The sequence below is a fragment of the Camponotus vicinus genome, unplaced genomic scaffold (genome assembly GCF_025532165.1).
Source record: "Camponotus vicinus isolate PSW18456_S1 unplaced genomic scaffold, iyCamVici1.0 SCAF_4, whole genome shotgun sequence".
Classification (NCBI taxonomy): domain Eukaryota; kingdom Metazoa; phylum Arthropoda; class Insecta; order Hymenoptera; family Formicidae; genus Camponotus; species Camponotus vicinus.
In genome coordinates, this window is record NW_028141976.1 from 10,693,739 (window position 1) to 10,708,837 (window position 15,099).

The 15,099-nt window shown below is 33.7% G+C and overlaps 2 protein-coding genes across 7 annotated transcripts in view; one reads left to right on the forward strand and one right to left on the reverse strand.

Moving 5' to 3' along the window:
* LOC145970014 (uncharacterized) overlaps nt 1-11,698 on the forward strand; it is a 32,705-nt gene extending 21,007 nt beyond the window's left edge. Inside the window, exons 5-8 of the mRNA XM_083096370.1 lie at nt 5,130-5,321; nt 6,370-6,559; nt 6,636-6,928; nt 7,342-11,698. Coding sequence (XP_082952496.1) covers nt 5,130-5,321; nt 6,370-6,559; nt 6,636-6,928; nt 7,342-7,902 — 1,236 coding nt within the window. The 3' untranslated portion in view covers nt 7,903-11,698. The remainder of the gene's footprint in view (nt 1-5,129; nt 5,322-6,369; nt 6,560-6,635; nt 6,929-7,341) is intronic.
* LOC145970020 (uncharacterized) overlaps nt 4,982-15,099 on the reverse strand; it is a 137,891-nt gene continuing 127,773 nt past the window's right edge. For all 6 annotated transcript variants that reach the window (XM_083096398.1, XM_083096397.1, XM_083096396.1 and 3 more), the window contains 2 exons: nt 5,834-5,908; nt 4,982-5,241 (listed from right to left, as the gene is read on the reverse strand). In XM_083096398.1, coding sequence (XP_082952524.1) covers nt 5,224-5,241; nt 5,834-5,908 — 93 coding nt within the window. In that variant the 3' untranslated portion in view covers nt 4,982-5,223. The remainder of the gene's footprint in view (nt 5,242-5,833; nt 5,909-15,099) is intronic.

A 15,099-nucleotide genomic window follows, 5' to 3' on the forward strand; every position in this document is an offset into this window, starting at 1 on the left:
TGCCGTTAAAACTACGGAAAATCATCAGCACGACACATTTTTACTAAGTGTCGTGCTGGTCAAGAACATTAAAAATTCATAAAAAATTATTAATTTTTGGAATATCGACCTAAAACTGCATATATAGGTTGAACTATAGTAGAACTATCGAGAACTGTTATTAGGAATAATAATTTTCAACGCGGTTTAGTACTTTAGAGGGAGAATGCCGTGCTGGGCGAGAATCTTAAAAATTGCTTAAAAATTATTACTTTTTGAAATATCGACCTAAAATTGCATATATAGGCTGAACTATAGCAGAACTATCGAGAACTGTTGTCAAAAATAATTATTTTCAACGCGTTTCAGTACTTTAGAGGGAGAGTGTCGTGCTGGGTTATTGTAAAAAATTATTTTAAAAAATAGTAATCTGTCGGAACTCTGCGTAAAAATGTTTCTAAAAGAGAACTTATGTAGAACTGTCCAGAACTGCCGTTAAAACTACGGAAAATCATCAGCACGACACATTTTCACTAAGTGTCGTGCTGGTTAAGAACATTAAAAGTTCATAAAAAATTATTAATTTTTGGAATATTGACCTAAAACTGCATATATAGGCTGAACTTCAACAAAACTGTCGGGAACTCTTGATAAAAATAATAATATTCAACGTGTCTTAGTACTTTAGAGGGAGAGTGTCGTGCTGGGTTATTGTAAAAAATTATTTAAAAAATAGTAATCGGCCGGAACTCTGCGTAAAAATGTTTCTAAAAGATAGAACTTATATAGAACTGTCGATAACTGCCGTTAAAACTACGGAAAATCATCAGCACGACACATTTTTACTAAGTGTCGTGCTGGTCAAGAACATTAAAAATTCATAAAAATTATTAATTTTTGAAATATCGACCTAAAACTGCATATATAGGCTGAACTATAGCAGAACTATCGGGAACTCTTGCTAAAAATAATAATATTCAACGCGTTTCAGTACTTTAGAGGGAGAGTGTCGTGCTAGGTTATTGTAAAAAATTATTTAAAAAATAGTAATCGGTCGGAACTCTGCGTAAAAATGTTTCTAAAAGATAGAACTTATATAGAACTGTCCAGAACTGCCGTTAAAACTACGGAAAATCATCAGCACGACACATTTTTACTAAGTGTCGTGCTGGTCAAGAACATTAAAAATTCATAAAAAATTATTAATTTTTGGAATATCGACCTAAAACTGCATATATAGGCTGAACTATAGCAGAACTATCGGGAACTCTTGCTAAAAATAATAATATTCAACGTGTCTCAGTACTTTAGAGGGAGTGTCGTGCTGGGTTATTGTAAAAAATTATTTAAAAAATAGTAATCGGTCGGAACTCTGCGTAAAAATGTTTCTAAAAGATAGAACTTATATAGAACTGTCCAGAACTGCCGTTAAAACTACGGAAAATCATCAGCACGACACATTTTTACTAAGTGTCGTGCTGGTCGAGGACATTAAAAATTCGTAAAAAATTATTAATTATTGAAATATCTATCAGAAATTGCATATATAGGCTGAACTATAGCAGAACTATCGGGAACTCTTGCTAAAAATAATAATATTCAACGCGTCTTAGTACTTTAGAGGGAGAGTGTCGTGCTGGATAATAATAAAAAATTGTTTAAAAAATATTAAACGGTCGGAACTCTGCGTAAAAACGTTTTCAAAGAATAGAACTTTTATAGAACTGTCGAGAACTATCGTTAAAACTACGAAAAATCATCAGCACGACACATTTTTACTAAGTGTCGTGCTGGTCGAGGACATTAAAAATTCGTAAAAAATTATTAATTATTGAAATATCGGTCTGAAATTTGCCTATATAGGCTGAACTATAGCAGAACTATCGAAAACTGTTATTAGAAATAATAATTTTCAACGCGGTTTAGTACTTTAGAGGGAGAATGTCATGCTGGGCGAGAATCTTAAAAATTGTTTAAAAATTATTAATTTTTGAAATATCGATCTGAAATTGCATATATAGGCTGAACTTGAACAGAACTATCGGGAACTCTTGCTAAAAATAATAATATTCAACGCGTTTTGGTACTTTAGAGGAAAGAGTGTCGTGCTAGATTCGCGAAGTTAGCACGACATTTTTTCGATTTCGATTTTTTAATATAAGGAATGCGGAACTCTTTTTAATTTTTATCAGGAACTATAGAACTATGAAAAGTGCTATCAGAACTCTTAGTATTTTTTTATAATTCGTAGATTGTCGTGCCAGCTTCACAGACACACCGTTTCCGCGCTAATTACACGCTATCTATAATTGAGTTTATTTTGATTATTGTAATAATTTTCTCAATAAATTTACACTGCATATTTCTTTTTGTTTGACGACTGGCTAACGCCGATTTGTTTAATCGGTTTAAGCGAACGCACCATGATGTAATTAGAGAGTCTAGACTATCTCACAGATGATGAAATAACACTCTCGAGATCGCGTCTCTATCCAGTTCGTGTCTTTCTATTTGTATGGCCGTGGGTCTCTGTTATGGTATAGAAAGACTAGAACCATTTTGACCGTCTGGGACCTCTAACGGTATCGTTAAAAGATGCGTCACAAATCGAATATTCACGCTACTTTTGGCGTATCAACTAATGCGCGATCTATCCATCGTTCGCTTAATCTATTTCTGTCTCTTTCCCATCTCGCTTCAACATTTTTCTTTCTATTAAATATAATTGAAATAGGAAGGTCTAGAAATAAACGGTTTCAAACAATTAAAGAAAAAACCTTAAACCTGTTAAATCTTACGTTTGTCTATCTTTCGTTGCAATTTCCCGAACGATGTGATTGGATTCGTGTATTTATGATAAGAACTCTTATCATAAGGTAATGTTAATTTCAAACAATTCAATATTTTGCAGATTAATTGCGCCGATTGTTTTAAGCCTTTTGAAGAGATTCATATGTTACAAACTGGCATTTCAAGGTTGACATTGTCAAAATCAATGCAATAATCGTTTAACCTTTGAACTTTCGAACGATGATGTATAGCGTGACTATGCGTGTGATATAGCCATCATATTTCTCGATGATTATTCATCGATACGTTCAATGCACGAAGGATAATTAAGTAAATGTGACATTCGCTATAAAAAAGGAATCTATCAACGATGATCTATCCGAGTGTCATAATCGCTGCTAGAACGTTCGCGTATAAATATATCCGTCATATATTCGTCGTGACCGTCTGCAACCTCTAACGGTGATAGCAAAAAAGCCAGACAAATGTCCTTGAGTGCTTAGTGCGTACTTGAATGTCTGCTAGAAGCGGCGATACGACTGCTCGTATAATAGTATAACCAGCCTAACACACAAGTATACCCGAGAGAGATTTATATCTATAAAGCTAGGTGCCCGAGATACAATTTTCGCAACAATGTAGCACGTAAGCTGCATATTTGGAGATTATTAATTTCTGTTATGTACATAGTGGCACGCACGCGCGTTGATGCGAATCGAACTTTAATTCATTCTACATAAATAATTTTATATTTGTTCAATAAATTAACGTTAATTATCTAAAGTAACATTTAATAACACTACTTATCTGATGTTCTAAGAGCTTATCTATCTATTTTTATCTTTCGAGTCTCTGATTGCGATATTTGTGAAATATTAAAATAATTCTAACAAGATTGCATTAATTACACTTTCTCTTTCATAAGATATAGATTTCTCTCCTACGCACAGTTGTGCTCGTCGACTTGTGACCTAATGCTTTTCTCTAGAAATTAGAACACTCGTTGGATTTCGTAGGCATGTGTGTCTATACGGTTTTCTAAAAAAACTCGGTGTGCAACATTCGGCTTATTTATCGATTCACGCGAAAGGTGAAAGGCTCGGGTACATGGAACGGAAGACGATCAGAACTCGTCTATACGACATTCTCGTAGATCGCGTAGGTCTATCGATGAATATCCAATAGGCTTCACGGACACGTAAAAATAAAAACGATACATATATTAAAAATCTTTTAAAATTAAAATTCTTCATATTAAAAAAAGTAGCCATTCCCTGTCGTCAAATTTCTAACTCATCGAATGTAATTTTTGCTCACGTGTAGACGACCGAGTCTAATTTAGCGGGAGATTGTAATTTGTGAAAATGTATACAAGGAATATATGCAACTGGTTTGATTCAACTCATCTAGAATATACGCGTATCCCGACATATGCCGAGTAATATTCGTGTTTTTGACTGCCATCCGCAAAGTACCGAGCCAAGTCTCCGCAATGATACCTGCTTCGCTTTGGCTAACGTGACGACCGGTGTGTGTAGCGATCTAACAGAAAAGGAACGGCGAAACGCAGCGCAAGAGCAATGCCCCTTGGGTCAGGTTCAGTACCCTTTGGCACAAGGCAACTCTCGGAGAACGACGTAACCGACGGCGTGCATCTGCGTGCGTGTTGGTGAACGCGTACACACGTTAGCGAGGCTAACATCTACTTGCGCACGTTGCGAGAATGGCTTTTCGCGAGTGACGCGTGATAGATAAAAACTCAACGAGACGTTCGTTCTCCTCGTTTCGTAAATTAGGATAGCTTACCTGCGTTAAATCTTACCGTATCTCGCCAAGCGTATCATCGAAAAGTCCGCCCTTGTTGTTTGCGATCGTTCTTCCCAGCGACGTGTTGCGGAATAACTTTTTCGGATTTACGATGCCACCAACTATTTTCATTATGCTAAATATAAATATCGATTTTCATGGTAACATAAATTAAAAAAAATAATTATTTTTAAACGCAAGGTATTTTACGTAAATAATTATGCTGTCAACAACTTAATTTCCTTAAATATTTGCATTTAATGATTGATACAAAAAATGTTTCTTCCTATCGTTTATACATTCTTGATATATATTAACAAGATTTTTATATAATATCTTTCTATATTTATATATAAAATATGTATATATAATAATAATAATAAATATATATGTATATAAACAATAAGAGAGCAAAAAATTTGCTATATCGGTCATAGATTCAATTTCGAAAATATGGGAAAAGTTAAATTTTGGATAATATAATCATGTATATATTATTGTACTTTTTATTTTCGCAACTTTTGCACATATCTTAACGTCTCTTTACGTTTCAGTTGGTGGATAGCTTGGATGCTCCCCGATATATATGCGAAACGGAGGTGATGGAAGACGTAAATGTCGTCCCGGCAGCGGCGATGATGGAGTACACTACTTCTGGTAACCATACTAGCAAAAATGCGAATGGAAACATCATCACCCTTACGCTCAAGAATAATCATCTTATCGTAGAAACGGAGGAACGTGCGGTACGTGTATGTCCTTGCAAAAGAAATATCGGACACGTTTTATCATTGCAACTGAAAACAATCTATTCCTGGAGTCTTCTTCTTTCACAAACGACTGATATTTATTCTAATTAGCGAGATGCAAAAGCGATACTCTGTTGACGAGGCTCGCATAACCGGGTCGGGGACGCGCTCGTTTTGAGATGGGAAACGGATTCGTAATTATCGAACTTGGCCGACCCTGTAAGGTCGGAGGTTACCGGGCAATTTTGCCCCCACCTATCGTCCTACTTAAAGCCTCGTCTTGTTCGCGGAGGCTCGTTCCCCTCGTTCGAGGATCCTCGAAATCTTTCTCCGGATCGTTCGCCTTCATCTACGCCTCGTTTTCTCTTTCTCTCTTTGGCTAGTGCATATTCCTTCTATTCTCGTTCTCTCTTTCTTTCTCTCTCTCCCTCAATTTCATCCGCCTTTTCATTTTCCGATCACTCTACTCGCGCTCTCATTCAATTCATTCTTCTCACGCACGTACGTACCTGTACAAAGTGCTCCAACTTTCGAACAAGGAAGAGGCGTGGAGCCGACTCGTGTCCGTAATTCGAGAGCCCACGCTAAAACAAAAAAAGAAATGGAATGGTTAGATACATTATACGAGTTTCCGTGGGAGAATTTGAAACGTTTGACCAGAGTGATAAGTTTCAAACTTAATATCGGTTTCAAGCTTAGTTTTAAAATAATTCGCATAACACTTTATTTCTTTTCCTACTAAAGCATTTTAATTTAATTTTATTATTATTAATTAATAATTTCGCATCAATTAATTAATTTTTATTATTTCATATGTTACTTTTGTTACCATGTTAACTCTTATTCTTTGTATAAAATTTCAAGACTTATTGTTTAACAAAATCTTATTTTAATAACAAGTTGGAAATTTAATGTTAAAAAAAAATTAACTTTTCGCTTAACAAAAATGCGAATTATGTGAAATACAATACTATTCCTAACAGAGATAATATTGGAGGAAACGCTACATTTTATAATTCGCATTACTGGCGATATTCGCTTTCAGGTAACAATGGAAGAGAAGCCCACATCGAGATACAAAGATAGCGGATGCTCATTCGTGGTAGAGGTACAGCCGGATTATGATAGGGAAGAGACGGAAGGTACCAAAGGATCTTCCGACGACATGACAGCCGGTATCACCGATCAACAGGCTCTGGTACACAGAGAGGAAATACCAGACAATAGATCTTCAGGTAATTGTCCTCGCGATGCACGCGATACCTCGCCCTCACCTTCTAATCATCCCACTTTTATCTCGCGGTTTCACAGGTTTCGAAAATACGCGATTGTTCGGAAGCACCAATACCGGTCTGTCGCAATCAGATCTTTCGATATCCAGCCAAGGCTCGGCCAATCCGAGTTACCGCTATGGTAATCAGGTCGAATATGATTCTGGTAATCTCGGTTATCCTATGTACGGCGGTAGTTACGAGTCTGATATACTATCGAGGAAGCTGGAGGGGCGATCCAAATGGGTGGAATTCGATAAATCGCCGGATATAGAGAAGATACTGTTGGATGATTCCAGAAATTTGACCAGTGAGGAGGATGAAGACAAGAGTGTAAGTATTATAGAAGGCAAGAGTGTAAGTATTATAGAGATTATTGGTCGATTCTCTGAATCGTCTTTTGTATTTTTTATTTCAATTCTCGTATAAAATTGCAAACAAACGAAATAGATCCAATATATATTGGTGACAAAAAAAAATAATAAAATTCTCTTGTTCTCTCAATTATAATTTTTTTCATAAATAATAATTAGTTGATAATTCTGTTAACATAGAATGAATCGGAAGAGAGGAAGAAATATTGATATTAATTCATATTTATAACACATTCACCAAATTTCAAAACCGGAACATGTTATATAAGATCAATTTTTCTGTGCTTGAAAAAAAGAATATATGCTTTTATATGTATATGTATCGATCGACGAAAGACTCTCGAAAGACGAAAACTGTTCGTCCGCTTGCAGCCGCAGTTTTTCGGAAAATCAAAAAACGTGTCGTCCCTGCAAGACGTCGTGAGCGCAGCGATACGCGAGGGCACGCTGGAGATTGACAGTTTACCGGACGCCGTGCGATCGAATCCGAATCTTCAGGTGAACGGCACGACGCTCAACAAACTGGAGATTATGGAGCAGAAGGCTTTGAGCAACGACTTCTCCAGCAAGACGGAGAGCAACAAACCCGTGATAACCGGCGCCCTGCTGAAGGACGACGTGCAGGAGGACGCGTTCCAGGAGCAGCAGCGTAAATTAGGCAACGGCACGCTAACGCCCGAGCACAAGGGGGACAACAGGACGACAGATCGCAAACCGGAAGGTAGCGTCTTCGTGCCGAGTCACAAGCGAGCGGGCAGCATCCCGCCTCGATTGATCGAGGAGACGCTCGAGATGGATCGTAAGAAGTCGCTCGACATCTATAACAAGTACAGTCAAATCAAAACTAGTACTAGAGGCATGCTACCGAGCTTGAGTCCAAAGTTCGAGTTGCTGCAAAACGAGGTGAGTCCGATCGAGGAAAAGGAGAGTTAATGGACGTACGAGCAAGGGAAGAGGGGAAGGAAGGTGGGAGGGATTGTCGTCGTTTTTGACACGGTCATCGGAATGTCCAACGTCCTCGGAGGTAAATTGCAACGAAAGATAGTCAGGGATTATTGAAGAAAATGCAGCGAATGCGATCACTTGTACGGCGAATATAGTGCACTTTACGTAGGAATTATATAACTTGGTATAGCGAATTTGTATGTAAAGGAAACTGTCTCTCTCTCGCTCTCTTTCTCTCTCTCGTACCGTGATCGCGCAGAGATCATAATGATCTCTAAGCCGACTAAATGAGTATCTAGCTACGTAAATCTCATGCGACGAGGAAGATTCAATGCGAGAGAGATTTTAGCGTTTTATTAACATATAACCGATTTAACCGAGGAAGAAAGGACGCGCTAAACGCTCTCTGCCTCCGCGGCAGACTTCTTTCTATTCAGTATTTTCAAAGATCCGCGTGATCAATTATAATGACTCGTTTCTCTTTTGTGAACATAACGGGAGATGTATAACACATGAACGGACATGCGATGGTATTCTTTCATTATAGTTTAGAAAATCGCTTCTTTCGTTCAAGATAGGACAATTTAAGATGACGCTCTCTCGACACTTTTTATATGGACCATGCTATTTAGTCTGCACCGATGGAGAATCTTCTCTCGACCGAAACAAACAAGTGATAATGATCAACGTGGCAGTAAGTAAAGTCGATCACGAGTGTAATCAAAAAACATTAATAGTAAAAGGAATAAGAGGATCTTCTTTTCATCGATTTCACGTAGACATACAAATTATCGCTAGTGATAGTGATGTAGTAATCATATATTTCGCGAGATCAATATTATCAATATAATTAGAAAATATATATAAGCGACGCTCACACAACCTCCTTTCTAATTTCTGTTTTTTAGCTCAAGATATATAATTTGTATTTTCGCATTTGCAAAAATCTCTTGACATCTCTTAATCTTCCAAATATTCAATGCTAAAATATATAATTATTTAAATCGGTCTGTTTTAAATTATTCGTTAATATTTTGCATGAAAAAATAATTAGTTATTTTGATTTTAAGAATATCTTGAAAAAATCTATCTTAAAAATATTTAGAAAAAATTTTGAATATAGATAAGTCGCTTTTTTTCTCAATGTTCGTCTAATTTCAAAATATGATACATTTTTTTCCGTATAAAATTTATGCTGAAATTTGAGTTTGTAGTTTCCTAATCATCCTTGATCCAAGATTAATCGCTCGAACATCACCATCATAATATTATAGGTATATCGTAGCAAATCCCTTAGAATATAAGACATTTCTAAACAGTCATATATTAGTAGATAAGTCAGTATACATATACGTGCGTCGAATGTATATACATATATAGGATTTCACACGCAATATAAGACAAGCACGTCGTACATATATAGACATGTATAAGCGCGCGCACAATATTAAGCATTTTTTATTAGCTTTATAGGCGTTTCAGCGGATGTCGAATCGACGCTTAAAACTTAACGATTACGTGGATTCTAGTGCCAAAGTAGTTTTCTAAGGCGTCTCTCGCTGTGGCGATTCGCGCGAGAGAGAAAAGAAAAGAGAATCGTTTGTCTGTGTATAACTACGTTTCGAGGGAAACATTATGTTATTAATATTTCAGATTTTATATGCCTACGTTGAATATTATAAATGTTATCGGAGATGTTGGCTTTGTGAAGTTCCGTGCCGTGAAAAGTTTTACGACACGAAACTGAATATCCTTAATCTGTATATATTCGAAAAGAGTCCTTTGTGTCAGATAATTCATCTTCACAAATATTAACGTACCACTACGTATTCCTACTATCGTTATTATTGAAACTTTGCCTCCATAAGTAAAGAAATCAAAATGATTTGTTTCGATACACAAATCATTTGTGCGTCGCAAATTAGGGTTGCACGAGATACCAAGACTTTATATATATATCTTTATATATATCTCTCTCTCTTAGGACAAGATATTATCTTGTCCTAACTCGAAATTCGAGACGAAATCAAGACAAGATTTTTAATTAATCAAGATATCAAAATTATTATAAAAATTATTATTTGGTCTTGTCAAGATTATTAATTAAAAAAAAACTAAAATATCTATGTAAAGTATGTAAATTAGATGAGAAAAGATCATATATTATATATACAAAAATTGAAAGATTTTCTTTAATAAATAAAAACATTTATATTAATAAATTTAGTAACAATTAATAAACTTGCGTACAGCGGTATGTATGTACGCGGTTCTCTGCTTGTGTGCATGTAAGTTGCGTTTCTATTCTGTATGCAACTGCTTTTTCATTAACATATATATAATATTTTGTGGGAAGTAAAGAAAAAACATAAATAGTAATAATTATCATAATTATATTATAAAGATTTATTAAATATATTATTTTAAAAATAAATTGTTCAATATTAGATAAAAATTGTTGATAAATCGGGGAAAAAACAATACAAGACGAGGTTTTTAAGTTATAAAAATTCTCTCGAAATTAAGACAAGATTTATAAGTTTTTGAAAATTTTCAATACCAATAAAATATTGTTACGAATATTTTCTTGGATTTTGTGCAATCCTAGTCGCAAATAAATTGCACGAACGGCATAAAATTTCGCAACATTGGATATAAATCGGACAAAGAGAGATGTGAGTTTTAAATTTTTAAATTCTGTCCATAATTAAATGTTTAATCATGTTTAATCTCTCATGCAGAATTTCGTCGATCGGGATCATGTTCGAAGTATTTAGATGTCATGTAGCGACGTTGAAGAAATGTAGTAATCAGTGTAATTTGGTAAATAATAGACAACATATCTTGGTACTTAAATAAAACAACGTGTCAGTTTTCCAATGTGCAATTAACTTAATTTTCTTTATTGTGACTCGAAAACCGTTCTTCATCGTTCGAGACGCTAATTATTATTATTCATTATTGTACTAATTCGTGAAATGCGGCTTACAATTAGAGCCAAGTCTTCGAACGTGATCACTGTAGCATGTCGAAGAAAGAGGAGGGAACCTCTTATTTTCTCTAGATATTTAAACGTCGTCATTTGCGATCTAAGATAATTGCCGATAGAGCATGATTTAGAAAAGATTTGTCTATAGATCTAGATTTGAAATTAATACAATCGCGAAAATAGAAATCGCCCGAAAGCGAAATTGATGAAGAAGGAGAAAAAAAATATTAGTGATCGATTTAATTGCGCGTTATATTTTATCTCTTCACAATAGGATATTATTATCTTATCGCACCTATTAAACGTACGTTAAAAAAATTCGCCGTGTTCCTTAAAAATAACATGTAGAACATGCGCTTTTACGCGATCGGAATAACGTTCATTGTTTGTTTGTACAAATTTTAAACAAAAAAACGCGTACTCGTCTGAACATAGTGTATAAGTTATGGCTTCCACATGTATATTTAAAATTATATATATTTTATATTCTATATATTGTTCCACATATAAATATATATATTTATATATTATATTTATTATACAGATATATCTATATATCTTGTATATTTATTATATCTAAATGCGGGCGTAAGGATTATAATTCCTTTGATAAATTGACATGACTCCGCGCGCGCCGTTTGATGCTTTTTAATTATATTTCGTCTTAAAATGTATAATTCATTTGTTGGATTCTTTTTCTATGTTAAAAAAATATGATTAGTATTAAGGGAGACTTGATGTATGAAATTTTTGTTGGCGATCGATGATTAATAAAAATTATGTGATTAATATCAATTCACACGAGATGTATGCATAATTTTTTCTGCGGAAGAGAACAATATCAAGCACGTGGCATCTGATTCACGTGCAAGTATGCTCGATTGTAGGCACCTACGAGAGCTACCGTTCGAGAATAAATACGTTGAAAGTACTAAGATATTGACGTGAATGTAATCGCGGAAACCTTCTCACGTAATTAATGAATCTGGACTCGCTAAAACACGCGTCCGTCCTTCTACCGTTGTATCCTCGAACAATTAGAGATTAAAGATTAATTCTTTCATGCGCTAATTATTTGGATAATTGTTTGTCGAAACTGTAAATTTAACAATTTTTTACACGACATGAAAATTTTCATAATTGTCTGCACTATTTCTATAAACCTACAAAAAAATTATTGTAACAAATTTTATTTTATTGCAAATTTGAACGGAATTACGCGCGCGCGTTTGCGAAAATTGACATTGCGCATGAGAGGATTAATACGAAGATCTTGCTACACAACGCATAAAAGAGAAATTAATAAAGAGATATAGAATAATTAATGAGAGAGCATGTGTGCAAACTTCAACGTCGGAGACTGTTTTAATATTTTATGAAAGTACAAGCTACTGTTTAAAAATATCAATGGCAGATTAAGCATCTCTTTTTTTCAATAAAATTGAATATAAATCGAAATGCTAGTTATTGCGATCTCTTACATGTAAGACCGAGACAACATACGTGCGAAGATTTCTTACATGCATTTATTTCTACCAGCCGCTAAACTATCTCATTGTATATGTCAACTTATTTTGCAAAATAAACTATTGGGCACACGAATAAAAAAGCATTTATTACAGAATATTTTCGTTTGCGTTGTAAATGTAACTCTATTAATAATGATTAGCATTCAAATTTTATTTGATTCTCTCCCCATTTTTGCAGAAACATGTATTAAATATACATTTATATATATGAAAAGCTATGAGATATGTAATAGCATTGTATGCCATAAAATTTTACAACAATACAATTTTTCTATTAGTATAATGCAAGTAATATATTAATAATACATTTTTAATATTTATTTATTTAATGTAATATGAAATTTTAATTGGAATCACATTTGGACATGTAGAGTTAAAAAAGCATAGATCAAAAGCCTCAAGTTTTTTTTCATATTTGGTATTATAACATCAAATAAATTAAAGATATTGAAAAATTATGTATGTAATTTTATGATATTTGTGCTTTATATTAAATAATATATTTCTTATTTATATCAAATTATTATGCAAAATTATTAAAAAACAAGAGTGTAGATCGCATATATTTATTTCATGTTTGAAATTATCTTTCTTTCTAATCTAGGAATGTATTCATTATATAAGTTACCATTATTTACTCTAAAAGATCTCGAATATTAATTTATAATTTCAGTAGTAAAAGATTAGAATCTTTTTCAGGTATCTATCTAATCTAAGAATGTATCCATTATAAGTTACCATTATTTACTCTAAAAGATCTCAAATATTAATTTATAATTTCAGTAGTAAACGATTAGAATCTTTCTCAGGTAGAATCGGTTGGTTGCATAAACTAGTAGCGGAATAACTGCTTTATCATCCTAGCTTGATCAAGAAGCCAATTGCAAATTTTTTTTATTACAATCGTGTATGTGTGTGTGTGTGTGTTCGTGGAATAATGAATACTAGACATAAATCTGATACACGTTAGTCCGATGCTCACATAATATAATCATTTAATTAAAGCATTTACACTAAATTAACAGGTAATTAGGCAATAATTTCCTAAGTATCTGACGCGCCGTTAAAGCCAACAATTATGATATTTCATCAGAACTGCGTATTAAATTTTCATTAAAAAATATATATAATCGACTAAAACTAGCCAAACTTCTTATTTATTTATTAAAAAATTACGACGTTTTGACCATATGGTTGTGGTCCTTTTCAAGTATACACTGGAATAATGAAATTGATAATTAGACCTAATATATTACACAATGAGAAATACGTGCGAAAGAGAGAAATTGCTGAAATGTTTTATATTAAAAAATTCAATAATTCAATCAACCTACAGAAGGACACGGACAGCTTAAACAACATCTACGACAAAATAATAAAGGTCGTGTAGTTTATTATTTTTTGATTTAATATATTCAGTTTTTGACGAAGTCTCACACTGACACAACGTTTTATCTCTCTTTTTCAAATGTGGCAAGACGATAATGATCTTATAACTGTGATATATGTGGAGTTTACAAAATTAAGATTTACATTGTTATACTCTTTTATCTGAACCGTATGTACTCAAATAGTTCACAGTCAATTCATGTGTCATTCATTCATGTGTCATTCATTCATGTGTCAGTCATTCTATTGCTGTTTTATTCAAACCGTCAAAAATCTAATTATCAATTTCATTATTCCAGTGTATACTTGAAAAGGACCACAACCATATGGTCGAAACGTCGTAATTTTTTAATAAATAAATAAGAATTTTGGCTAGTTTTGATCGATTATATATATTTTTTAATGATCCTTTGATTATTTTACTAGCGATATTAAGATAATTTAAGAAAAACTTTTTAAATTTTCATGTTATAAAACTTGCACGTGTACACACACGAGTAATCATACAGCATGAAAATTCCGCGCGTTCATACATATAAATCATTTATTACAATTATACTGTACACAATAGACAGTATAATGTCAAGTTCGAGGCAAGTCAAATTTCAAAGTTGATATTTATCTTTTCGTTACTTTTGTCTTCCAGGTCATCCACGTGCAGATTAATAACTGTTTGATAAAGTATTGTTTATTACAGTAGACATGGAGAGTCTATTGTTGAGAGAAATGCGCGCGAGTGGGAGGCATTTCATTTGATATAACTGCCACCAAGGCTGCATTGTGTATTTTTCATTTAGTAATCGATAACGAGCGTGCTTATATAATCCGCCTTTTTTTTTATAGCCCCGTAAAATCAATGATCTTTTGTTATTTAATGCGTCTGACAATTGCAAAGCTGAATATATGATCGACGAACAGCAAGCTCTACATGCTTTTCAATCAAACGGCTGATAAGTTTTCAAATTTTTTACTGAAAACATTTTTATCACAATTCGCTTCTCTCTCTCTTTCAACGGAACCATTAATTATCATTCGTAAATTTAACATTGCACCAGCGTTCTCTCTCAATAATAATTTTCAATAATAAAATAAATATTTGTTACTTTTTTGGTATGAGTTTATGAGATCGTTAAATAAATTTTCGCAACTATATACACACACACACACACACACACACGTGTGTGTGTGTGTGTGTGTGTGTGTGTGTGTGTGTGTGTGTGTGTCTTTACAATATTTGTTATACTGTCAATTTTTATCATTGGAAAATCATTAGGCTGC